The sequence below is a fragment of the Sarcophilus harrisii genome, chromosome 1, assembly GCF_902635505.1.
Source record: "Sarcophilus harrisii chromosome 1, mSarHar1.11, whole genome shotgun sequence".
NCBI lineage: Eukaryota > Metazoa > Chordata > Mammalia > Dasyuromorphia > Dasyuridae > Sarcophilus > Sarcophilus harrisii.
In genome coordinates, this window is record NC_045426.1 from 704,850,288 (window position 1) to 704,877,880 (window position 27,593).

General features: G+C 42.0%; 1 protein-coding gene across 4 annotated transcripts in view; it reads right to left on the bottom strand.

The window, feature by feature from the left end:
* Positions 1–27,593, bottom strand: part of PITPNB (phosphatidylinositol transfer protein beta) — a 71,407-nt gene that overhangs the window by 18,306 nt on the left and 25,508 nt on the right. For all 4 annotated transcript variants that reach the window (XM_031948823.1, XM_031948824.1, XM_031948826.1 and 1 more), the window contains exons 4-8: positions 25,818–25,909; positions 24,679–24,686; positions 24,106–24,180; positions 21,215–21,298; positions 3,860–3,937 (exon numbers count right to left, since the gene is read on the bottom strand). In XM_031948823.1, the coding sequence (XP_031804683.1) occupies positions 3,860–3,937; positions 21,215–21,298; positions 24,106–24,180; positions 24,679–24,686; positions 25,818–25,909 (337 nt within the window). The remainder of the gene's footprint in view (positions 1–3,859; positions 3,938–21,214; positions 21,299–24,105; positions 24,181–24,678; positions 24,687–25,817; positions 25,910–27,593) is intronic.

Here is a 27,593-nt window from a genome sequence, read left to right on the forward strand (position 1 = left end):
GACCACTGCACTACAGAATCAAAGACTCAGAAAATAAAAACAGCCCACAAATATCTTCCTTTAACTGAGTAAGATTTAGTGGCAACCAGAAAGAGCTCCATTTGATGTTTCTGGGAAAAGGAACAAATGTAAGACTTGAAGATACAAATGTGGAGGAGTCCTCATCATACAGAAAGTATAACCTCCAAGTATATAACCAATGTCATCATATTTATCTGACATCCCAGATACCTGGAAGATACTTGGTTTAAATGAACCAATACAGGAAGCTTTAGTATACCACACACAAAAAATTCAAAGTAAGATTTTCACCTGTTTAAAAATAGATATTTTCTTGTTTCAACTAAAAGAGAAACTGGAAAACACAAAGATCAGAGAAAGGAAACTTCTGAGCATGCTACCTTGTTTCTCACTGCACCCAAGCAAACACGAAAGGTGTTTGTAGCCATGAGGAAAGGAGGGTAACTATGAAGCTAGCAGTTCTGCCCTGTATCCAGTGACAAAAGCCTCCCTGATTGGCCAGAGAATGTCCTGCAGGACCTGCTCACAGGGGTGTCAGGAAGCACACAGCACAGCTCTGATTCTGTCTCCTCACCAGGACCCAAGGCACTTCCATAAATCGAGACCCTTGGTCAGGCTCCCATGTTTCCCTTCACGGACTAGTCTGAAAGCCTCCCAACATCTCTGATCCATCTCACTCTGTCCTCCAAACCCAGCTTGCTGCCCAAGCTCCCAGCTGACACCATCATCCCCTAGGAACCAATACCAGCTCCTCTGCCACTGATACTAACAGCCTGTCCCAACAGGGCTCCAATTTCCTCCTTTTCACTAGGCCTGGGTTCCTCACAGGTCCCTAGAGGGCTTGTGCCAGCCGGTCCCCATCTGTGCCACGTAACTTCTAGCTGGGCTTTTCCTGCTCACTAGAGATGCCCAAACCCCCTTCCAAGTGACTCTGTCTATCCCTAGCACGCACTCAGATCCACTCATCTTATCCTTTGTGGTGAAAGACAGCTTCATGTTTATCTTCATGTTCCTAGCTCCCAGCACAGTGTCAGGCACAGCAGGTGCTTAATAGAAATGCTATTTGATTGCTATTTATGTTTTCAAGCACAACATTCGGTTCATGAAGTAGTCCTCTAGTAGAGCTGTTGCTGCTATGGCCACACAAACAAAATCTGGAATTGGGAACTAAACGTATTCAACGAGTTTTCACCACTTCCTTTGGCCCAGAGGGCCAACAGCCCAGCTCACATTGGTGGGTAGAGGGTTCTACGGGCACTCACTGACAGCATCCTACTACGGAAACGAATAGACTGCTGGGAAAAATGTGAAATTCTTCATTTTCCTAAGGATACAACATCCCATTTTTCCAATAGTCATCAAGGCACTACAGAAAATATAAGAATTGTGACTGTAGTCAGCTTAAACCCCTTTGACAATAAGCTAAATATTTTATATATGTAGTCCATGTTGTTTAAGAAAAAATGGCTGGTGTGTGAAATTCAACCCAGCTCGATGCCTGACTACACAATTGGTGATGAAATCCTACACAAAAAATTAGGACACCAAATATAACAGAAATCACACTAGATAATGTGACACGTTTTTTCAAGTACAGATTTGAAAGGAATCGATAATTTATGATAAAATATATTAATATTTAATCAGTCTCTGGGAGTCTCAATGTTTCAGTCTCACAATTCTCTGTTCTCTGTTGCTCATTTGAAGTCCTATAAATTATTTGGCTAGAAAGGGCAGTATCTATGAGGCTGAAGTCTTTAAAACCCGACTACAGGAGAGCAAGCAGACTTGCTGCCCGCCCCTACAACAGTCGCTTCTTTCAAAAGGAGGGGCCAGAGCTTACAGTGACAGCCTTCAGGCCTACTTCAGCCCTGCAGGCACAGAGCTCAAAACGAGCAAGATTTCAAGAATATATTAAAACAAATTTAGGAAAATATGTATCTTCTCTAATTTATAAATAACAGAAAATCCTACATACAAAATTGTTCCTAACTTTTGAGTAAGTCTCTGGTCCTAACTGGTACAAATTCATTTCATGAAAACATCCATCTGAATTTTAGTAAGTCAGACAGAGCCTGAAGATGGAAGATGTTTTATTCTCACAATTGTATCAGCTCTTCCCAAACTGTGCCTGGGTTAGTCTTCGAGACAGCAGCCCCAAGGCAGGACTACAGACTGTCTGTCAGACAGAGAAGGAATCCGGCAGGGGCCCAATCTCTCCAGAGGCACAAGACTTCTTTAATAAGCCACCACACCAGTTATTTGCTGTAACATCACAACAATCTCTATTTTCGAGCACCAACTGGCACCTAGACATACACTATTTATAGATGGCCTGAGAATGGCTTAAAATAGACAGATGAGCTGCAAAATAAAACCCTGATGGCAGAAAATCTGCTCTGGGCATTTTTTAATTATAGGGAATATTTACGTGCTTTTCTTGTCTCATGAGCAGAAAAACATAAGCATCCATCCATCCTGCCTTCCTCTCAGACTGGCCACATGACTCCATGGGCACTCGGAAATGTGGCAAATGCATAAGGCAAACTTCTCAACAACTGTCTAAATACTCTTCTCCCCACAGACAAAGAAACTGTCCGCCTCCATACCAGCACCATAGGGGTCTACATTGGCCCCTCCATCAAGACATCCTATGGACACCCCCCAGATAAGAGATCCTGGCCTTCCTCCTACCAAATCTACCTTTGAAACTCCCTTGAAAGACCAACCTTCAGTGCTCTCCCTAATTTCAATTCTTTCCTCTTACACACACACAGAGCACCTAATAAGTAGTCCATGATCACCTGCCCTCATTTCAAGGTCTCATCCTCTTCCATGGTAACTACTATGACAGCTTTAATTTCAGGAGGTAAAGAACATGGACTCAGAAGACTCAGTTCAAAGCTAATCTCAGATGACGAGTTCCTTGGACCTCAGTTTCCTCACATGTACTGATGAAGGCGATGGACTTTAATTCAGTTCTATGATCCAATGGCTCTCTAGTCCACAATTCTCAAAATAATCTCTGTTAATTAACCTTGTCAGTCGGCCTTCCTCCCCAAGATTCTTAAGAGGATCCCTATTGCCTCCAGGATAAAACCTCTGCAAGGCTTTCCCATGTGCCTTTTGCTTGGTTATGTCTCCTTGTACATGATCCCAGGTGCTAGCCCCAGTAGCCTCCCTGTCACCTCCAGCCTTGTATGGAGCTCATCTGCTTCCAGGCCTGGAAAGCAGACCTTCATCAGTAGATCCCCCAAGTTTCCTTCAAGTACCTGGTGGTCCCTGCCAGTATTCTCTCTCCTTATTCCAACCTCAAACACTTCTCTGCATACCCAGAAAATTCCGTTGGGGGCAGGGACTAGTTCATTTTTGCCTTTAGATCTGCTATGCTCAGGAGTGCTGGCTGGCTTGGAACAACTAGTCCAATTATACACAAGTATTGGTTCTGAAAGCTCAAGTATAATCAATAAATGTAAAGAAATGGGGTACTTTGGACAGATAACTCATTTAACTGCCAAAGGCTAATCAAATCACAAGTCCACAAGGAAAAACTTCCATTGTCCAATCTGGTCCATTCTCCCTCCTCCTTCCCCCACCTCCCTCCCCCTGCAAAAAAGCCCAGCCTCTCCAAAGGGTGCTGCACTCAAGGTGGATTTGGAGACATTGATTGTCAATGGGGTGCTGCCCAGCTGCTGACTAGCTGTATCCACGGAACCAAACTCCCAGTGAGCCCATTATATTTTTGTCTTAAACATTAATCCCTTCCCAAGATTTAATAATTGCCCAATCAATGCTCTGCTGTCAATAACCATCCATGAGTACCCTTTGGGAATTGTACCTTCCAGTTAGGTCCCAAAGGTCCTCTCTTGGTCTTGACTGATTGGAATAATGCTGGGTCTTCATCCGGTTTGTAATCCTGTCAGGAAAAGATAAAAGTGTGAGTTATGAAGATATACTAACAAGAGAATGGGAGCTCAAACCCAGCTATGTGACCTGTCCTTTGGGCTCTCTTCAAAAAAGTCTAGACAGGCCAACATTAGAGTCCCTTCTAACTCTAAAACTGTGAACCCAGGAGTCAAAAAAGAAAATAAGCAAACATTTAGTCATGAAGAGAAGAACTTTAAGGGCCTTGAGCCTCATGAAGGAACATGCTGCTGCAAAGCAGAAAAGCTTGTTGATATGCTAGGAAACAGGGAAGCTCTTCTTGGACCTCCCCCATATTGGAGGTGGCATTTTCAGCATCATTCTATTTGGATAATGATTAAGATGGCCATCAGCTAGATCTCTTACACATGGACAGAGAGGGGGCATGCACCCATCCAAAGGCTGGCACTACCTAGAGATGGTACTCAAGGGGCTTGCTTGGGCATATCATTAGGAGGCAGGCTACCAACCCAAAACGGGAACTACAGAAGTTGAAGATATTGGCAGGTTGGTGCCCCATGACTTTCCTAGATCCAGAGACTGAAACTAAGGTGGCCTGGAAAAGCACCGATTTGGGACAATCAGACTGGAAAAGAGGTGTCAAGGTTAGTCCCAACTTCCCTACTACCAGAGGAAGAGGAAGAAAAATACTCATCAGTTAAATGAATTTACATGTTTCACTCTAATTGCTAAAATATCTATTAATTCCTATGTTAGAAATAACATCCTGAAGAGTGAATCACTAATCCCAAGATGTGTGCAGTAACTGGAACCCTCTCCACCACTCATCAAATATAGCTAAGTAGAGGGCAGATCCCTAAAGCAGAAACTAGACTGGAACACCATGGCATCCACAATACTCTGAGACTGTGAAGGGCAGGGAGAGGACAACATCTGTCCTGAAAACATCCTGGTAGGTCATCTGGGACACAGTTTAAATAGCCTGCTGGCCAGACACTGCAAAGAATCCTTCCATGTCTGTAGCAGCTCCCTTTGTGGTGGCAAAGAATTGGAAAATGAGTAAATGCCCATCATTATGGTTTATGAAAGTAATGGAATATTATTTTCTATTAGAAAATGATGAACATGCTTTTATAAAGGTCTGGAAAGATTTACATGAACTGATGCTGAGCGAAACAAGCAGAATGAGACAAACGTCATATACAGCAAATTCAAGATAATGCAACAATTTACTATGACAAGATTCGATTCTTCTTATCGGTTCAGGGATCCAAAGCAATCCCAATAAACTCTGGATGGAAAACACCATTCACGTCCAGAGAGAGACCACTATGGAGACTGAAATGTTTTGATTTTTTCTCCCAACATAACTTTGTATGTGTATAAATGAAGGTACAAGAATAATCAAAATAAAAATTTTTACGTGTAGCTGGGGAAAATAAAAATAAAATTAAAAAAAAAAAATCCTTCCCTTTCTTCTAATCCAAAACAAAGATGCAATCATTTCTATCAACACATTTACCGAGAATATATTGCATAAATAGTGATAACTGGAATTATTTAAGGCTTGCAAAGCATCTGACTTCATTTGAAAGGTAAATACTACTTATTACAGGTATTTTATATTTACTCTACTACTGACATAACATGCATAGTAAAAACAATAGCATTTATAGAGATTTTTTTAAGTTTCCAAAGCACTTAGGAAAATTTCATTTGATTCTCATGGCAATTCTGTAGGTGCCATTATTATCTTCATTTTACAGCTGAGGAAACTGAGGCAAACAGAGGTCAAATGACTTGCTCAGGGTGCCCTGTTTCATTAAGTGTCTAAGGCTGGATTGGCACTCAGCTCTCCCCAACTCCAGTATACCACCATCCACTGCGCTACCCAGTCACTCTCTTTAAGAAAGAACTCTACAGTCAAGACTTCAGCCTAAATTTTGCCTCTGAACACCTGTAGATCTCAGGCAGGTCCCCGCATTTCATTGGGAATTAGCAACCTAATTTGTAAAATAGAAACTGTCAGGTTGCAGGATGTCTGAGAACATTTCCAGCTCTAGACCCAAGATCCTAACCTCTGGCCAAAGCACTTATTAATGTACCTAGAATGCCTATAAGTCACTTCTGCCAGGTCAACAGGGTGAAACTGAAAAAAGAAACAAATGGGAAATAAGCCTTTAAAAGAAATCTCATCAACTAGAGAAGCATTTCAAGAGCTAATTAAGCAGCAGGGGCACCTAATAATAACTGGTACATAGTTTACAAAAGTGTTTTCCTCTCAAGAGCCTTGAGGCAAATCTTAAAACAGCATTTGGACTCCCATTTCACAGATGAAGACGCTGACACTGAGGAAGGAAGAGAGGTCACAGTTAAGGGAAGCACAGGGTCTAGAACTCAAGCCTGGACTCTATTAAAGTCCAGGAGCCACTATAGGGAGACTTTGGTACTTCTCAGAGAACGGAAGCGAAAGGGCTCATCTGATTAGTCCAGAGCATATGAATTCTGAGCAAGAATCCTCATGGCACCATGCCCGACAAGTGGCCTCCAGAACACTCTTTGCCATTTGGGACCGCTCATGCTCCCGGGATGGTTTTCCCAACACCAGACCTCAACTTCCAGCTGCTGCCTCTGTGCCTCTGGTTCTGCTTCGCAGCCAAGATGAGGAAGCATGATATGCCCTTCCTGGACAGCCCTTCAACCCTTGAGGATGGCAATGCCATCATCCTCCCTGTTTCAGGACAGCCAAGATGCTTCGTTCTGCCAACTGGTTCTCATGTGGCATCAAGGCCTGGAAGCCTTCCTCTGTGCCTGCTGTTCTCCCTTGGGCCCTCTCCACTTATCAACATCTCCCCTCAAATATGTAGCCAGTTGGAGTGAAAACAGGTCAAAAGCTCAGAGAGGCTCATCACAGGCTTACATCACTCCCAGAGTCTCCATTATTGGCAACAATCAACAAAGATGTGGCAAACCACAAGGCTTGCCTTGTCACACCCAGTCACCACACGCCACAAAACCAGCCAGGAATTGGCAACTGAAGCAAGCTCCCACTCCCCACACACATTCAGTTCAGGGTCTCCAGAGCACGCCCTCTTCTCTGCTCTGATGTTGCCCTCAGGAGGCTGGCTCCCTCTCTCTCCCTCACCAGGTCATCCTCCATTCAGCTATCTCCTGATGCTCCTAAAACACAGATCTGACCAAGGTCCCCCCGCTCGATAAATGCCAGTGGCTCCCTGGGCCCTCCAGGATCAAACATAAAATCTGTCTGGTGTTCCAAGCACTTGCACCATGGCCGCTTCCAGCCTTGTCCCAGGTACTCTGTGATCCAATGACAATCCCACACTCCTGGCTTCCCTTGGCTTCCTCTTTTACCTTTCTTTGTACAGCAGGTGATACATTCCTCTCTACATCTGACATCTCTCAGCCCAATGCAATCCCTCCCTCAGAATCCATGACCCCATTGTGTAATAACTGCCACATCTAAAGAGGGCTTTAATCAAAGTCTCCTGATCACTTTACCTCTGTTCTCCTTGGGATTCATTCACCCCTTTGAGGTAAGGTTACAAGTATTATTTACTATCTCCTAGAGATAAGAAAATAGACTGGGGAAGTTCAATGACTTACCCATAATCACACAGCTTTGTATGAGAGGCAGGATTAGAAGTCAGGCGTCCCTCCCCTCCCAGCCCATTTGTTTTAGCAGTGACTGTTGCTGCTGTGCCAAGGGGGAGAAACCACCTTAAGAGCTTTAAAGAGAAGTAAACGTACAAGACAATTAACTGTGGATCCCTCCCCAATGAAAGCTCTGGACAGTCAGCCTTAATCCTTAAAAATACTCATGCGTGGGAGATATTTTTCTACCATTTACTCTCTGAGCATCATTATGACAAACCTCTTAATGCTCTAAACTTATGGGGGACAATGAAAACATCTCATGGTATGTGGGGGAGGACGCTGTAGGGTACCCAGCACCAGTTTGCACCCTGCATGTCATGTCTCAATGTCACATCTTTCAAGGAGGGAATGTGCTCACAAGGCACTGGGCAGGGGGCTGTGTCAAGGAATCCCAACCCTGTGGCTTAGAGATATAAAGGAAAGAAATGGAAGTCTGTCAGTTCATGGAATGTTTCTCAAAAGAGGAGGAAGTCAATGAAAATCCCCTTCTTCACTATTCGCCTGCTACAATCTCCTCTAAGGATTTTCACTGTTTATTTATAGTAACAGAATAAAGTGGAACAGGTCTTTCAAACTCTTCTGATTTAAGCCTAACATAAAGCAATTTTAAACAGCACAGAAACCAACAAAACCACTACATTTGTGTTTCTAATTCTCATCTGAGTATGCAGGGCTGTAGATAGGGCTCAGGAATGGAGTGAGAAAATCCAGATTCAAAACCCTATTCTGTTTAATGCTGACTGTTTTCAGGCAAGCCACTTCCTGTCTTTGAGCCTCAGTTTCCTCATCTGTAAAATGGCAGTGGGTGGTTATACCCTTTGGGTCAGGGCGAGGTTAACGCTAGTTCTAAATTCATGTTAATCCTATGATGAAGCAGTACGTGGTAAATGGACACTGAAAAGACATCTTTAAAAGCACTTTGATACTTCGGTGCCTTGGAGATCAAAGTAATCTTTCCTCCAAGACATTTTTTTTCCTTACAAAGGATAGCAAATTTTGCTTTCATCCTCATGCTCAGAGAAACAAAATAGGTAAAAATTCTCCTATGCAAAATGTGGGCCTTCTCTTTCTTATACTGCTCTACCCTGGGCACATTGCATCTTGCCCCAAATGGGCATTTATGCCGTTTTAGTCTGTGAACACAGTACCTGTGAGACACAAATCATCACTCTAGTTTCAATAGGAGTCAACTTATTTCTCTCTGGGCTACCTGGCCTTCTCCAGCCTCACTGTGGTGTGGCCAGCCTGGTCTCACTCCATGTGGATGGATACCAGTCGATTTATATCCAAATCACAATGAACAAATATATTCCTTCATGTATGACAGTTTCAGAATAGAGAATGCAACCTCAGCTACCAATTATAGCTGCAAATGAGCAATAGAGTGGAATGAGACAGCCTGCTGGCTTTGTTAGTATTCGCTCTCCCTCGGGATCCCATGGGGAAAGAAGCGGATCTGATGAAGAGGAGCCCTTGGCTCCTGGTTTATTGTGCTTGCCACCAGCTGTAGACTTCTCATCTCATTAGTTCTTTTAGAATACTGTGGGGGAAGACAGCTGTAGCCGACTTGCTCCTGGGTATTCTGAAGGCTGAATTTGCTATGCACTTTCTGTAATCCTTGGGAAAAAAAGGAAGCAAATTCACTTGGCCAAGGAAATGTATTTTTAAATGCATTTTCAAATTATGTTTAGAAGCAGAGATCGCTAAGGTGCATTGTGTTTAAATTTTTTTTATGATCAAATGTTAATTATATGCTGCCCCAAAGGACTGGCTGGGCAGGGGGCAGAAGGGCCAGAGGAAGCTTTGTAAAGCCAGTCTTATAAGATTGGGTGTCATTTCCCTAGAAATTATTCCTTCATTTATACTCATAATAGAGCCCCAAACATTAAAAAACAAAAATGACAGACACTGGCAAATTCTGATTAATGTTAATACAACTTTTCTTAACTGAAAAGAGCTATTTATTTGCAAGTGAAAGCTAAGGTTTCCTTTTGAGACCTAATGAAATGGAATAAATAACAAATAAGTGGGAACACTTCAATGAAAGGCATTCATTAAAATCTCATAAATGTTCTAGGCTGAGATGTGGAGGTTCTAAGATCTTTGGGCATGCATTTATTGCTTCATCACTGTACACCTTGGAAGATGAAGATGAACTACAAAGAATAGCAGCTCTAAGACAGCCATCCCCCAATGGTAAGATCCAAAATCAAGTTTGGATTTTGTTTGGACCAATGTGTCAGTCAGTAGACAAGGACTTACTTTACCACATGCCAGATATTGTACAAAGGGCAAATCATTGAGACAAAAGCAAGAACATGGTCTCTGCCCTTAAGAAGCTCATGTTTTAATGGAGGACACAACAAGCCCCAATTCTACACAGAGAAGATATATGTCATGAAAGGGAAGGGGGAAGAAGCACCCCAAAAGGCCTAGAGCAGAAAGTAGGCTCTAAATGACAGAAGCCTTGAAGATCAGGAGGCAGATGAGGAAGAACATTCCAGCCCTGGGTTCAAAAAAAAAAAAAAAAAAAAAAAAAAAAACAAGCAGTGTCTCTAGGGAAGAACACCCAGAAGTCCAGGGCAACTGAGGATCTTTATAATCTTCCGGTTTACTGGATGCATGTACAAATGTGTTTCTGAGAAGGGAGCCAGGTCTTTATTGGACTGCCCAAGGAGTCCGCGACTCCAAAAGGACGAAGAGTGCATAGAAGATGCTAAAGTGTGAAAGCAGTACAAAGGAAGGAAGGAGGTGGGTTGGGAAAGACTTTAAATGCTCAATGGAAGATTTCATATCTGATCCCGGGGTTTACTGAAGGGAACCAAGGAAATGACATGCTCAGACCTACATTTTAGGAAAATTTTTTGGGGTATGAGCAGAACATACGGTGAGGGGACTAAGGGTGGCATTGAGGCAGAAAATCTGAACAACAGATTTTGGGAAGAAATAAGAATTCTGTTTTAGAGATGGTGACTAAGTTATCTACACAAGATTTCCTCCCAGACATCTAGAAGGCAGCTAGATGCTTATGAAATGAATCTGGAGGTCAGTATGCTAAGTGCCAAGCCCTGTGCTAAGTAGCAAAGAGACTGAAGTCAGTCACAGATCTGGGAATCACCTGCTATTTTGATGAAACATCACAGAAAAATCAGTAGGACATCCACATCCCAGGCATCTAAGACTGAGTCAGGTAAGTTGCAAACAACAACACAGGGGCCAAAAGTTCCCTGCCTGACTTTAAAACAGGAATGTTTTCCTCTTTTAGTCTCTCCCAGTTTCATGGACTACACGGGGGGCACTGAGAAATGCCAGGGGAACTGTCCAACACAGTGCAGCTAATTAAGAGTGTGTTGGACCTTCCAATGTTAAATGACAGTGCTAATTCAGCTGAGCCAATAGTTTTCCCTCGACATATTGTCACTTTATATTCCTATCAGAAATTAGCCCAATAGTTCAAGATCAACCTTATACAATTAGATATTGTAGGAGATAAAAGCAGAAACACCTAAAAAAAAAAAAAAAAAACTCCTGTTAAATCCAAATTACAACAGTCTCGGTCTGTCTCTCTCTCTCTCTCTCTCTCTCTCTCTCTCTCTCTTTCTCCCTTCCTCCCTCCCTCTCTCCAAACGAATAAGGAGCTGATGCTGATGCAAGTGCTAAAGAAAAAGAAACAAGCACAATGGGCACCAGAACAGGGGGGGTGGCTGCCAATGCCTGCCTTTGTCCACCCCCATGGCAGGGAGCTTGTTTATTCTGTGTGGCTAGTGAAGGACAGAAACATGGCCTGTGCACAAATAACTGCCCTGATTTTCCAATGAGATGGTGAGACACAAAATACACATGTGGATAATCATTCTAGACTATAACTGTCAGTCTTAATCAATGAACCATTTCCAGAAAGAAAAAGAAGACTAAAAAAGGTTCCAATGAAGCATTAGGTATCTTTATCATATTAAAATAAAGTCCATTTCCTCTAGATAATTTTGCTTCATATTATAAAACATATATCTTACAATTAAATTAGAATATGCCTGAAGCAGTAGTTATGTTCTGCTGTGGCTAGATTTTATTTAACATTAAAAATCCTGTATATCACTGAATATTAACAAGCCAAGTAATCAGCTGTGACATTCTCAGGCAACTATTCCATTAAATTCTTCAAAACAGAACAAGTCAAAGACTCCTCCCCATCAGCACGTACAAGTGACCTTCCAATCATGAAAGTTAACACTCCAGTTCCTTCCAAGAGGGAACTTCTTCTGAAACACTCAGTGAATTTTCTTTCTCTATTACAATTAAAGTTACCAGAAATATTTAATAGGAAAAGTAAATGAAAAACTGAGCATCTTTTTTTATAACAGGATGTAAATTCAACAAACATACAGTGCATGAGATGATCTCTACCAGAGTGAAACTCCAAAGTGACTAGAGAGCCTTGGTACCCTTCTACAAGGTGGGAGCTTTGCTGGGCTTTCAGAAGTTACTCTTAAAATGGAGTTACCCTACAGGAAATGTGTACTTTTTAAAAGAGACAAGATGTTCAAAATCTACTAATGCATTGTAAGTGCTATTTTTTAAAAATCCAATGCGTACTGTACTTGGCTGGAAAGAAGATTACTTTTCAAGAGGAAAGCTTCGTGCAGGCACTTTTTAAACTAATTTGGTTTTAGAAAAAGGAATGTAAAAATAAAACCAAGCCACACCTTCTTCTAAAAGGGTGTATGTGTGTGTGTATATGTATCTATGTATGTTTACGAATAAAACCATGAAAGCATTAACTTATTCCAACTACTATTGGCCAACTATAAGCCAACTGTGCTCTCAAATAAAAAGACATCAGTTGTAAATGCTCATACACTTTAAGGTTTGCTAATCCCTTGAGAAAGCACTTCTTCCTTTAACTCTCCTAACAATCCTGTGAAATAAACAGGCCTTACTCCCATTCAGAGGAGGAGGATGGCTTGAAGACTCAGGGATGAAATAAATAAACATGCCAACACTCCAAGGCCAGCAAAGGAAAGGAGCAGGCCCAGGAAAGGAAACAGGCTTAGAAAAGTGAAGGAAACAGGCTTTCTTGGGGTTGGCCTGGAGAGAGATCCACAGCAGGAAAGAAGGCAGTGACCTGAGAAGGTGGACATAGTAAGTGCCAGCCCTGGCTTCCAGAACACACATTGAGACAGCACCTTTCAACATCTGCCAAGTGTTTTGCACATGGTATCACATTAGCTTCTCACAAATATGCTGGGAATAGCTTTATCACTAACTGCTTGAAGACCCAAGGGCTCTTTCTCTGGGCCTCACCCTTCTCTTTTATAAAAAGTGGCTCATTAGTCTGGCTATTGCCAACTAAATTCTATCCCAAACTAGGTAATTCAGAAAACCTGATTACAATGCATTTTAAAGGTCTATTGTATGTTTAGAAGAACTGCATGCATTTAACCTATATTGGATTACTTGATGTCTAGGGGAAGGGGGAAGTAAAGATGAAGAGAGAAAAATTTGGAACACAAGGTTTTGCAAGGATGAATGCTGAAAACGACCTTTGCGTGTATCTGGAAAAATAAAAGGCTATTTTATACTTTCTTAAAAAGCCTACTGCGGGTAGAGGAAGCCACAACTCTGTAGTCTGCCCACTAGTGCAGTCTTCTTACCAGCTACCCAGCTACCCACTGTACCACTGGCTCTCCATACATGCCTTTTACAGTTTGCATCTTGCATGAGAGTTCCAAGTGAGTTCATAACATCAATCTCCTGAATGAGGAAAGTCACAGACTCAAGATGGCCATGAAGAGACCAATTCCTACAGAAATGCCAAGTGCTACCTCTTGATCCAATTTGTCTGAAGCAGGAAACCTTACTATGCCAGGCCCTGAAACACTACCTAAAAATCAAATATAAGTTCATGGTTGCCTTTAGTTAATCATTTGTAAAGTAAGAAACCCTTTTTTCTGCTATCCTAGAAAGTTCCAGATCTTTATGTTTTGGTTTGGTTTTTTTGGTTTTTTTGCTGAGGCACTTGGGGTTAAGTGACTTACCCAAGTTCACACAGTTAGGAAATATTAAGTGTCTGAGACACATTTGAGCTCAAGTCCTCCTGACTTCAGGACCAGCATTCTATCCACTGTGCCATCTAGCTGCCCCTTTTATGTTGTTTTTTAATTTAATCTGTTAAAAGCAAGACTAAAGTGTCCCTAAAGAAATTAGGGATGGAACAATCACACAAGTATTATCTAAAAAGCTTCCACATTACAACTAGGGGTGAACTTCAAACTCCAAATACCTGGGGAGAAGAGGAGAAGCAAATGGACAATCCTTTTTCTCTTTTATTACATACCATAAAAAGCATGTTAAAAATAAACTCCTATACTTCTATTAGTCACTCTATAATGCAATACACAGCTTCACTGACCCACTGGAAAATGTATGCGCACATGATGTAACACTTACTGGTGACAGCATCTGAAACCAAAAAAACAAACCCTGGCTCCTGGTCCCAGTGGGCTTCATAGGCAAGAGCTGAGCTCGGCTTGTGGGATTTCTACCTTGGCCAGATTTGGGTCTTTCCATTTGCAAAGTTCACTCATCTATTTAAAAATTAGGAAGACCAACAAGTGCTTATTCAGGAACTGCCTTTCACAAAGGAGAGTGGTCAATGAAAATCCCTACACTCCCCAACTAGAATTTGACTAACCTGAAAATGATAGTTTCATTGGATGATTTAGCCATCTCTCACAAAAGATTACGTATTTCATATTTTATACTGATAAGTTTTAAAAGTTATATAAAGAAAAGTGGCTAAGAACAGACCAAAAAAAATTCTGATGAGGCCCTGGACAATGACTGCTTAAATGTATTACTTAAAAGGAAACACTTACTGAACAATGTTTTTTATTTGTACTGATTCTTAAGTGTTCAATTTTTAAGTTTTAAGAATGTTTCTGGTAAATATGATTCAAAAAAAGATACTTCCCCAAAGCAGGTATTCTTTTTGTACCCCCTTCCTCCAACATTTGCAACAAACTTGAAAAAGACAGCTGACTATTAGCTAAATCAACTGGTGATGGTTTTCTCCTAATTCTGTGTCAGTATTAATCATAAAGTTTAGTGAACTCCAGTGAGGAACTGTATATGAACATCTGGGGAATTTTATAAAGAGGAAAAAAACCATTTGAAAAGAGGCTCAGGCTGAAGCAAACAACTCCAAGCTTTTCCCACCAGAGGGCACTGTCAAACATCCTCAGGGCAGATCAGGCAAATACACGTCTATCTACTGCTGACAATGACTAGAAGTCATAAATCAATGATATTAATCAAATATAAGAGTTTTCAAATTTCTTTTTAAAGGAAAATCAATTTGATCACTCTTCTAGAAAAGTAAACCATTAATTGGCATCAGAAAAGGACAACAAAGGCCCTTATAAAGTTGACCTGAGTCAAGATGATTCTAGCAATTAAATGATTTTTTTTTTTTTTGCTGAGGCAATTGAGTTTAAGTGACTTACCCAGAGTCACACAGCAATTAAATGATTTTTAACAAAAAAATGCCTTTCGTAAATGAGGTAACATATGTAAAACACTTTATATCCCTTAAAGTGCTACACAAATGCTGGGTTTTTATTTTTAATATTAAAATTGTGAAAGTATATGGTTTAGGAGTCACAAGTTGTCATCAACTTTGATAAGTAAAATTTTTTAACTTACCCATAAACATACATATCATAAGGTTTTAGGGTATTCTAAAAAAAAATTTCGGCAACAAAAGAAAAAATATGGATCCCAATCATGGAAAGACAAAAGTTCTATTCTGAGCTCCAAGGGGGAGTAGCCAGAATTCACTGCAAAGGAGCATAAAATAAATCAATAAATCAAAGGGGTCATAGATAAAAACCTAAAATTTTGAACCAAAACCATACCAGTGGCTAAAAACCAGAAGCAAGAGTTAGGGCCTATTAGATGGGCCCTGGGCCATCTAACTAGGCCACAGTCTATCATCTGTTGCTGTCCTTTGGTCATTTCGGTTTTCTTGGCAAAAATACTGGAATGATTTGCCATTTCCTTCTCTAGTTTTTTTTGACAGATGAGGAAACTGAGGCAAAGAGGTCACTAAAAATATCTTAGTGACTGCCCACCAGTCAAACACCTACTAATTTGAATTGGTCCTCTTGATAGCAGAGCTAACACTGGTATCCACAAAGCCACCAAGTTGCCCTTCCAATACCATTTGAGTTTCTTCCATTTAGGCCTTGGAATTTCAAGGGGGGAAAGCCACTAATAGCTACATCAAAAGTTACTGTTTACAAAGTTCTCAATGTTTTCCAAATGAAGGAGTAAGGTCTATGTTGCCAATGACTCTTCCATCTCACAATCAAGCCCATGACATTGTGGGGCATTCTACAAGTGTTGGAAAGCAAATCTGGTTTCAATTTCTTGGGATTTTTGCTATTCTCATTTTCTTTCAAATTAGTTTTCCCCAATGGCAGGTTTTCTGATCAGATCGGGTGGACACTCCTGCCCGCACTTTAAAGACTCTCCCTCTCCTGGGAAGTGATTTTTGTATACAAACCATGTAAAGCTACTTACACAAAGTGGTGGGGATGATTAAAAGGGCCAGGTTCAAATATATACTTTTAAAAAAGCAGAAGCATATGGCAAAAGAACTGTTTGTGTACATTCTGGAAATGAGTTGGAGGTTAGGCATGTGCTTTTCATCAGAACCTCTAAAGATCTCCCAATTTTCTATTTTGGTTACATATCAATTACAACTTTTGAAATGAAAATCTTACAAAACTTCACATTCTGGCATGAAATGCTGTCAACCTTGAATCAAATTCTATTTTCATCTAAGCAAAAACCTTAGATACTCCTGCTTTTGACATAAAACTACTTGGTCATTTGCAAATGATGTTAAGGTCTGTAGAAATAAAACAGCCTAAATACACAGGGCACACCACATGTGCCCCAGGCGCCTGGCAAGCACGAGACGCTCAGGGCCAGACCACTGACAGAATGCACTGTCCCTTCCTTCTTGGACTGTCGGGAGCTCTGCGAGTAATGCTCCAAACGCCATCAAAGTCTTGGCCCGGAGGTTGGTGCTGCCCGCTCTTTAGCAGAGCAAGGCTCTGCATGACAAGTCTGATCATGGCAGCACTGGAAATGGGCACCAAACCAGAAAGGAGCGACCAACAAAGAAGCTCCAGCTCACTGCCCTCCTCTTAGGGAGCACCGGTGCCTTCTGACCTCTTGACAACCAAGGAATACCCGAAAGAGCAGTCAGGCATCCAGAGCCTCAGAACAAGGGTTTAGGAACCTGAAGCCCCACAGACACACACCTGTCACTTCATGGTCTTCACAAGCCTCTGGGGTCTGTTGCCCTCCTTTCTTCGTGGCTCTCACACATCTTCCGTTCAGACCTTCAATAATCCAACCAAGCTGGACTGGCCACCAGCTCTTTCAAGAAGTGGGCAGCCCCCACATGCCTCCCCCAAGCTGTGTCCTCCACCAAGACTTGCAGCTCCAGCTCTGCTTAGTTGCCCCTTCTTTTAAGAAGCCTTCCCTGATCCAGCTACCCACTACTTAATCATCCACTCCCCCTCCTCATGTATTCCCACATCACTTGATCCAATCTGAACTTTGCCCTTCTCAGCTTTTATCACGCTTGTAGAAAACATTTCCTACCTCCCATCCCTCCAACCCCCAGAATCTTAGATAAGAATAAAGCCTGCCTTGATTTGCCCTTTGAGTTTACTAAGCACTAGGACAGGTTGCTACCTATTAGAGGTGCTTAGTAAATGGGAAGCAGGTGGGGGTAAACAAGAGGACCCCAATGAGGGAGTCAGGGTCACAAGCTATTGACTATCGACCCCAAAATTAGAACCTAAATTTTCTAATTCCTCCAGCTGATCTAAGACCTCTTGATAACTTAAGCACTTTCCCAAGTACTATACACACACAACCTATGACTTGATTCTCACAACCCTGTGATTTTATAGTACAACCATGTAATTATTACTCCTATTTTATAGATGAGGAAAATTAAGTTAAATTAAGTCAAAGGACTAGCCTGAGGACATTTTAAGCCAATCAACTGATCAAAAAAACATTTACTAAGGGCCTACTGGGTGCCTGGCACAATATTAAAGTACCCAGAGAGAGGCCACAGCTACCAGAGTCCCCGAGTTTCCAAATGCCATTACAGATCCAAGGTGAAAAGTCTTAAATGCTCCCAGGATCACAGGATTCTGGACTGTCTCAAGCCTTTACCTTTTATAGAAAGGTGGTTTAAAAAAATCAAAAACAGAAACCAAGCTTCTTCAAACACCTAAGGACTAGAAGGATTAAGCCGGGTGGGTTCCAGCGGAAGGTGTCCAAAATACACACAGTGATGCACAAAACCACCCCCATAACAAAGGCACTCTGGGACACCAGCAGGGCCGATTTCCTTTTCTTCAGCACCAGCAGGATAATAGGCTTCTAAGTTCAAAGGAGTCTACAAATAGCACGACTTGAACTAAAACCTTCTTGGGTTTCCCCCCACCCCCACTGGATTCATCTGCAATTGCAGAAGATAACCACAAGGTGGAGTGAAATGAGTCAAACTCTAAAGTCCTGGTTTCTTTAAATTTTTAAAATACTGTCAGTAACAATTCAGTTTTCAAAGTGCTTGTGAAGCACTTCATACATAGACTATCTGAGTTCCTCCTATCTCCTTCATATACTTACTAGCATCAGGCTAGCACTGTCCTACAATTTAAAATATGACATCATCTGCTATTACTGATCACCTAGTGCATCAGGCCCAGAGGGCACCTAAGTTTCTCGAGATCAGGAACTGTGTGCACCCCAAAACTGAAATACAGCTTTCCATGCTGGAGGCCCCTCATGTTGACCTGAAACTTCCTTGCAAATAAAAAGGAGAATGAGGTAGAACAGTGGAGAGAATGCTAGGCCTGTAATCAGAAAAGAACTCAATTCAAATTTAACCTTGGACATTTATTTCCTATCTGTGTGCCCATGGCTAGTCACTTCTCCCCGTTTGCCTCAGTTCCCCCATTTGGAATTAGAGAAGGAAATGGTAAACCACTATAGTATCTTTGACAAGAAAACCCAAAGGGGTCACAAAGGGTAGGACATAATTGACCACCACCACCACCCAGGCAATGAGACTGCCACTCTTTAACCTTATAAATAAAATTCTTCCCAAGGCTCCAAAGTCCCTCATTTTCACATAAATCCAGACAACAAAAACAATTCACCATCAACATCAGGCAGGCGTAACAGAAACAGGCTTTTTTGCCCTCTCCACTCCGCTTCAGAAACCAGACACAGTGACTAGCACTCACGCCTGCCTCCCTCCGATCCCCTACTGCTACAAACCCACCTGGAAGGGAAGCACCAAGGTGGTGGCGGTCTCTGGCCTGGCCAAGCTGACTGCTCATTCCCAAGTGCCTCTCCTCTGCCTCGTGCAATTTCTAAACACTTGTTGAGTCCACCAGACCTAAACTGGGCACACAAACTATTTTGAGTAAAAACACAAAAGTGTAACTGATAGAAGTAAATCCACCAAGCAGGCAAAAGCAAATCCTTGCAGAAAATACCATCTTGGAGGCTGTGTGCATCAGGGGGTAAGACAGAAAAGAACAGGGATCGAGCACGGGGGCCCAAAGAAATTTCTGGTCCGTGCCAGGCCTACCAAGTCTTCCTCTCGGAATAGAGCCTAGGCCAAGCCCTTCTTAAACTGATGGCAGCTCCCCATCAATGCCTCCCCAACAGCCCAAACCAGATTAAAATGTACTTGGGAAATGTTTAACAAAATAAATAACAATACACTGCGACCTAGATAATGTTCATTTGTGGTCCTCTGAGTCAGTATGAGACCTGCAGGGCTTTCTCTCCATTTGAGTTGGATAGGACTGCTCTCATCTATGGCACACATCAAGATCAGCTTACTCTTCCTAAAGTCAAAGTCTGCCCTGCCCTCTGTCACCCAACGGGCTGGGCACCTCAGACCAACCCCTCTGTCCAAACTGCAGGCTCTGCCCAAACCCCCTCACTCCAACTGAACCCAGACATGGCCAGCGGCATTCCTACCTTTGTACCTTTGTCTGGCTCATTTCTGTCCATGTCTGAAAGTTCTCCTTGTGATCCTCAAAATTTCCCCTTTTCTTACGACCCTCCCACCAACATCCTCCACATCCTGGGTCACTTCTCAGAGTGCAAGTTTGACATCCTCCAAAGTCTGAGACATGGGGGCTACCCGATGCTCCTCAAGTGTCCCATAGAAGGGAAGTCCTGGCCCGCTGGGAATGCTAACATCAGGCCTCCCATCTGGAGACTAGCCTAGCTAAAATCAGAGGGCTTCATCACTCCCAGGGAAAATCACAAGCATTGAGACAGACCAAGACTGACACCATCCCCCACCTCTGAGGTTTGGGGTTTGTACTTCCCCAAACCATGAGGACCTGCCCAGGGGTTTGATAAACACAGAATACTTGGCTGGGGGTTTCCTGCCCAACCCTCCTACCACTAGCTGGTATCAGAAGTGACCAGGCACGTAAGCATCTCCTGAAATCAGGCCCGGATCCTCTGTAACTGACCATCCCTAGACAAGGTCCTCTGCCAGCACATTGGAACCTAGCAAAGCTGAGGGCCGCTCTCCAAGCACAGGGGCCCAAACACCCCAGCTCAGGGAGCCCTCTTTGGCTCTGGGACCACGCACTCACCGCAGTGTGGCTGTTCTTAGGAAACGCCAAACTTCAAGACTTGCAAAGTAGAGCCAGTCCCACCCCACTCACAAGAGGGCTGGGGATCCCTGCTCAAGATGTTTCCCAGAATATTCCAGCAGGAAACATCACAACATCCATTTTCTTGAGTTGGTTTCTGTTTAGTTCAAGATCATGGAATAAAACAAGGCCAAAAATAGAAATAGAAGAGGACTGTAGGTCTTCAATTGGCTTAAGCCTACTTGGGGGAAGGAATGACAAAAAGGAAGCCTCTGATTCCCAGGCTTCTAGCAAGAAAGGAGCTTCAGTATATCATTAGTTGTTATTTTCAAAATCCAGGAATTTCCACCAAAAACAAATTGTGTCCAGTTTAAGTCAGATGTAAAAGCAACAAACAGGTCATCTGAAAACAAAGCTCATTGAAAAGGAATGTAATATTGCGCCCATCAAAGGTATGGCTTTTTACAGGAAAGGAAGGCCCTCTGAGGGCGTTTTCATGTGCCATTTGACAAATGGGCTGGTTCTTCAGGCTGCTGATGTCCCTCCAGAGCCCCACCAATCCAGAGTAAATGAGTGCTGCCACTTTACTAAATTAATGTGCCACTGAAAAGCTCTGCATCAATTAATTCTTGATGCTTCAATCCCACTTTAAAGGCATTAAGAAACTCTGAAGCAGTCCTTTTCAGATTTTAATATTCAGATTTTGACAATTTTATTCTTTTAAAAAGGAGAATCCCCCACAGATCCCACTGAGGCTCCATCAAAAGCTAAAGAAGGGAAAACACACACACACCCTTTAAGGCTGTGTATCTAGGTCACAGCCTCAGGGGCCTACATGAGATAAGATGCCAAAGACAAGCAGGTAGTATTTCCTACAATAAGATAGCCCCTGAAAATAAAGCCCCCTTACTTACTGCAGGTTCTACTTGACTTCGGTCTGCAATATCAATATGAACAATTTCAACCGTCTTCCATGTGTTAGGATCTAAATTATGTACCTGCAGAGGAAGAAAAGAGTAAGACCTGTTGAGTATCCATATGAAGCAAAAAGATCTCAAGTACCAAGCGATCTTTACCTCTATTCTACATTTTATGGGTAATGAAAAACCCAAATATTCATTTCATTAATTAAGCTATTGGCTTTGAAACTTGGCAGGCCCTTAAGCCTTCTTGCATTTTGTCCTTATGCAACTTAAGTCCCCAAATGGTGAAGGCAAATGGTGAATCCAAATGACCACTGTTTCACATTTTTCAAGAGACTCTTAGTGGTCCTTTACAAAATGTCAAGGACATACAAAATGCAATCTTAAAACCAGTGGCTTTAACTGACCTTTCAAGCTGAGAAAGAAAATCATTAAAATACATTTCATAAAAATTTGCCTCCTACCCATCCTTTTTGGTGGGAGTGGGGAAAGAAGAGTGTAAGGTGCCACACAGTGAAATAATGCATATTATTCCCAATCTGATCAGACTATAATGCATATATAAGACATGGTCAAGGTACTTTGCTAACCTGTTTTAAAGGGAAAAAAAGAAAAAAGAAAATTGTTATAATGGAATGCTCCCTAGTTAGGAGTGAGGACATATTTGAAGATGAATTTTATAAAAACAATAAAAATCAATACAATCTTTTAAAAATACAAGTACCATTCACATTATCTAATTTAGTTAGCCAAGTCTCTTTTACACTGCAGAAATTTGCAGCAGAAAAATTTAAAGCCAACAGCCCATTTGCAGAGAAACAACTGGAGACCAATTTGATTTCTCAGCTCAAGACTAAAACAGGTGATGAAGATTGGAGAGACTCCGGACTAGGGCTAGGACAATCCAGATTCAAATTTCGTCCTTCCACATACCAGCTGTGGACATAGGATGAAATGAAATTCAAGGCATCTCTCCTCAAACATGCTTTTAAGTGGTACAAAAGGAAGGGTGCTAAACCCAGCAATCAAGGATACCATTGCTCAGATGTGAGACTTGTCAAGCTCAGTATCCTCATCTACAAAATGAGGATAGAGGATAAGCTGTGATAACATTTGTAGAAAGCTTCAACAGTTACTATATAAATGCTACCGAGTCTGAATAATCATAATCACCACCACTATTACCTCCCTTGCAGAGCAGCTATCAATCTGGACTGCTCAAAGTTCCCTCTGCTAATGAAATTAGAGACGGGGAGGGGAAGGAGGTGTAAGAAGAGGGATGTCCTAAATAACATTGATTCCTGGATGCCTAATTCTGAGAATGCCCTGTCATTGTAAACATCCCCACAGGACACCGGGAAAGCTCCTAATGAACCCTTTTAACGTGAGGCTATTTTGGTTCAAGACAGAATCTGAACCATCATGAATTTGTCTTAAAATGAATCAACAGCCTTCTGAAAGCATCTGCAAATAAGATGGCACCAAGGAGCCCAGGCAGGAGCTAAGTGCTAGTTTGGGAGTCAGACAAGTTAGACTCAAATCCCTGCTGTAAGTTCTTAGACAAGTCACTTAATTGTTGTGGCCTGCCTCCTTACTCTAAAGAAGGAAGCGATTGCTTAAATGAGTTTTGAGGGCTCTTCCAGCTTTCAATCTATGCTTCAGGGAAATAGAGACCTCATTAAAGTCAATCAGTAAAGAAGCTTTTCAAATGACTCCTAGACCTCTGAACTAAGAGGGACATTAGACCCCCCCCTTGGTCTGATGCCATGTCCAGGGCTTCTGACCGCCCTTCTAAATCTGGAATTTCCTAAGTTTCAATACCAGCTTCTTCTTAATGAGACTCTATAAAAAAGCCCCATTTGGGATTAGAATGCCCAAGACAATGCCTATCGGGGCCGAGTGGGTACAACTCCTAACAGTGGGGGGCTTTCTTTTTTGGCCCCCACCCCTCTCACTCTAGCAATCCCATTACATTCATGATTACTCACCCCTACAATTCTGCATCAACAGTACATTGGCACCTGCATATTACCAACAGAGTTCTCTCAAAAACTCTCATCAATCTCTAAGAAATTAATTATTAAACCTCTTGAGGACTAAATGACTGTTCTTGGGCTTGCTATGATCAGTTCAGAGGATAAGGAGATAACTTTCCCAGACAGGGAGTGATGCATAGTGGAGGCTAGGTAGACTGGAGCCTCCCAGCAAGTCCTCCGGCCTCTGCCTCCTCCTCTCCCAGCACGGCTCTTGACTATGTGACCAAATATCCACACCTCCCTCAGAGAACAGAACACCAAGGAAGCCGAGGCAAATTAGTTTGCTGCTTACTAGCCTCCTTGGTCTACTGAAAGAGAAGATGGAATTCAGGGCTAAGCCACGGCTGGCGATTAACCCACAAATCGTGAGGCCTGGTGGAATCAGTGCTGGACTTGGGGTCGGCTTGCTGTAAGGAATACCCTTTGGAAACCTTGCCAGGCTAGGCAAATGTGAGGCTATTTTGGTTCATAAATTTTTCAAAGCAGTAATTGTCTATGGCTGAGGACAAATCCCCAAGTCTACCCTGAGCTAAAAGTGAAGAAATGGCAAGCTGGTATGCTAGCTCTGGTAAAAACCGGAGTCCTCTCAAACACTCTGCAAACCTCCTCTCACTCTTAATTCCAAATTAGGTCCTCTAGGTAGTAATATCCCTATTTTACAGATGAGAAAAACAAGGCTCAGAAAGGCAAGTGCTTTGCCACTATAAAAAACAGAGCCGAGGCCACGGCCATTCTGACTCTCAGGTCAGTGTTCTAGCAGCTCTGCTTTCCTCCCCATGTGCCCCCCAAAATGCCAATGTCATAATAAATATTCCCCAAGGTAACAGGGAAACAGTTGAGACTTACATTTTCTATTGTTCCCAAGTCTGGTTTGTGCCAGGTTTCAATTTTTATGAAGAAGTCATCTTTCATATATTCATTCTGTGAAAAAATACATCAAAAGGACACTCATTGATCTCACCACTTTCTTGGTATTGTCATCTCGCTTTGTTTCATGTCAAAAAATTTCAATCAACCAGAGCCTCCCTGAGCAGCCTCTGGACAGATCTAAGTCTCTGCCACTGAGCTTGTAAACTCATCTCATTAGTGGCCAGTCCCAAGTGAACAAGAAGGACTTCTTCTCAGATGGCCAGCTTCCTACACTGTACAGCCTTCAAGCTGCTTTCCAGGCTCTCAGGTCCCCATTTTTCCCAAGGCGTGTGCGAGGGCTGCACACCAGGGATAGGACTGAGAGAGCGGCTGAAGGCATGGTCAGGAGAAAGCCAGGACCACCAGGAAGTGAGGGTAGGGTAGGACAGTCATGCGGTAGAAGCCATGCAACTGTGGGCACTAACAAGCAGAGGAAAGCAATGGGTAGAAAGCAACAGTACAGGGATTAGAAATCAAAAGAACATGACATAAAATGAACCATTTACTCACCGTCACAACTGAGGCACGATGGATCCGCGGGCAAAGAAAAGGGAGAAATTTCAGAATTTATTAATCTGAATAAAAAACAACCCAACCTAATGATTTAATATCACAAACATTATCCTATCTACACATATTTAGTAGCTGAGGTCTGCAGGATACTGATTTCTATACAAATACTGAAATTCAGTACTTTTAAGGTATTTTAATTTTAGAAATCTGCAAACAGATAAAATAAAAATTCAATTCATAAATATAACTGCAAATGATTAACTTGAAAATATTGATCTTTATATGAATTGATGCAAAGTAACGTGAGCAGAACCAAAACATTATACACAGAAACTACAACACTATAGGATCATCAACTGTGAATAATTTAGGTATTCTCAGCAATACAGTGTCCAAACTTGTTTTTACACATAATTGGAATAAATTGTTTTAATTTCACTTCAAAAAAAAGAAAATGCAAGCCTTATTTAAAGGAGTCATCACAAAACATAAGAGTTTGAGAATCTGACATTTCCCCATCATATTATATTACCTGATCAAAGTAACAAGAAATAACAGGAAAAAAATGGCCCGGTATTTCTAGTCTGTGGGGTGGGGTTGATTTTTATTTCTTATTTGCCTTTTTCTCTAGGAGCATTAGAATATGAACAAAGTTCTCTCCCTGGCATCTGTGGCTAGGAATCTGATCCTTCAGACAGTTCAGTTAATATTGGCAATAACAACAAAACTAGAAAGGCACACAAAGTTCTCTGACTCTAGTAGTTCTCAAAGTGAGATCCAGGAACTGCAGGTCCCCAAGACCCACCCAAGGGGGCTGGAAGGTCTAAAGTGTTTTTGTAACAACACAATGATGTTTAAATTTCTAACATGGTAAAATGGAAGATTTAACTCAAAATAAACAAAAGATTTTTTGGGGGGGGAGTCCCCAATAATTCTTAAAAGGCATTTGAGAGCCACTGTTTTAAAGCCCAAGGTGTCCCCATTAGACTGGTCTAACTGTGGCTCAGGGATTAATCAGTGTGACAGAGGGAACAGGAAGAATCTGCAGAGTGATTTCTGGCTACTGGGAGCAAAGTTATTCACTAGTATCACAGAAAACAGGGAGGAAGAAGCAGCTGACGGGGGTCCATGCTTACTTGTTCTACAGTAGGGATATGCATTCCACGCTTTCTCATGAAATACCAAAGAGCCCTCAGGAGCAATCATCCTGACAAACCCAGGAACTTTACTGTGAAGAATAAAATAATGAACACAATTTTAGCCACTCCATCGATTGCCCGTTAGAATCTTTAATCAAAAATAATTATATTGAACAAGCTGTATAAAAAACTAGATTTCATGATTTTTCAATATTAAAGCAATTATATAAAAAAAGGAACACAAACATGAAAATAAATGACATTATCATTAAAAGTACAGTGAATAGGAAGATGACTTCATATAATCAGAAGCAGTTCCCGGTTTTAAGGCTACCTACCTAAAGTTTGATCTTACCCTTACTCAAGGGCCAAGTGAAGGCTATGCAACTCATAAAATTAATTGTATTAACACCATCCCAAACTCAGAACACTACTTTTAATGGAGAGGCATCTAAGAATAATAAAAAGTATTTCTCCAAGGTTATGAAAGGAAAGTGGGCAAAGAGGCTTCCAGGATATTTTTTTGAGAATTTAGACAATAGATGAAATGATAAAAGATATGTGGATGATATTGCTAAAATAAATAAGTGTGTAGATCATTCTTGGGTCCTTCTAAGGTCAAAAGTGGCCTGATCCCTGTGTAAGAAGTTCAAATACTGAATATCCAGCCAAGGTTAGGGGGTAAGGAGGGCACAAAAGAAGGAATCCTAGCTGGGGGGAGGGAGAAAAGCAAACATCCAGATGTATTACAGTCAGAATGGGGATGGGATTCAAGCCTTCCATCTATCCTAACCTCTGGGATAGACATAAAACATAATGAGCCTATGGTACAGTAAGTGAGGATAAGGAGCTACCTTGGAAATACAGATGGGAAGAACAGTACAAGAAAAAGGGAAAAAAAGATGAGAAAGAAAAGGGCTTCATCCTGGGCCAGCTCTTAACAGACAACACTTGTCTCCTCCTCGTCTTAGGGCCGACATGAACAAGACTGATTGGGAGAATCCATGATGAGACTGTTGAGAGGATAAAACTTACGAGCAACTGAGGCTTCCATCAGTCTTTCCCTTTAGGTTACAGGGTGCCTTTGCTCTGTGAAAGAGCCAGGATTTGCAAAAGCTTTCACCAAGGATGGAAAGGGAGGGGGGGAAGATCCATCTGATCCTGGCTCGCTCACCAAAGCAAGGCAAGCCATCGGTGGCTCCTCCCATCATGGCTTTGTGGGCCACAAGCTCCCATCTCTAGCCAGCCTTAACATGGCAGACCAACATGATGATGGAAAACAGAACTCCTGGGGATTCCCTTCTTTATTCTTCCTCTTTAGTGCCTGGACTATTACTATAACCAAAGCTCATTTAACAGGCCTTTATCATCCAAGCAAAAAAAAAAGGCATTGAGCCAAGTCCCAAATTACACATGGCAGAATTTAAAAATGAGACCACAAAGGCAAACATGTTTACAGATGTCTTCAAATCAGTCTTTCCTTAAAAGGGTAAAACTGACAAAGGCTAAAAGCTGCCAGGGCTTCTATCCTCCAAGTTCATGGGAGGGTCAGAGAAAGGGATATAAGATTTCAGGGAATGGAGGTACATAAAAACCACATGAAAAGAATAATGTCTTCACAGCTCCAAGATCCCTACTCTAGGAAATTCAGAATTCTCAGATCGGCCATGGCAGCGGGTCCAGCTCTGTCTCTCATTTCCCCTCCCAGGAAAGTGAGGCTCGGCAGGAAAGATTACCCCCCTGAACTCCCCAGGCCAGGGGTGGCAGCGCTGG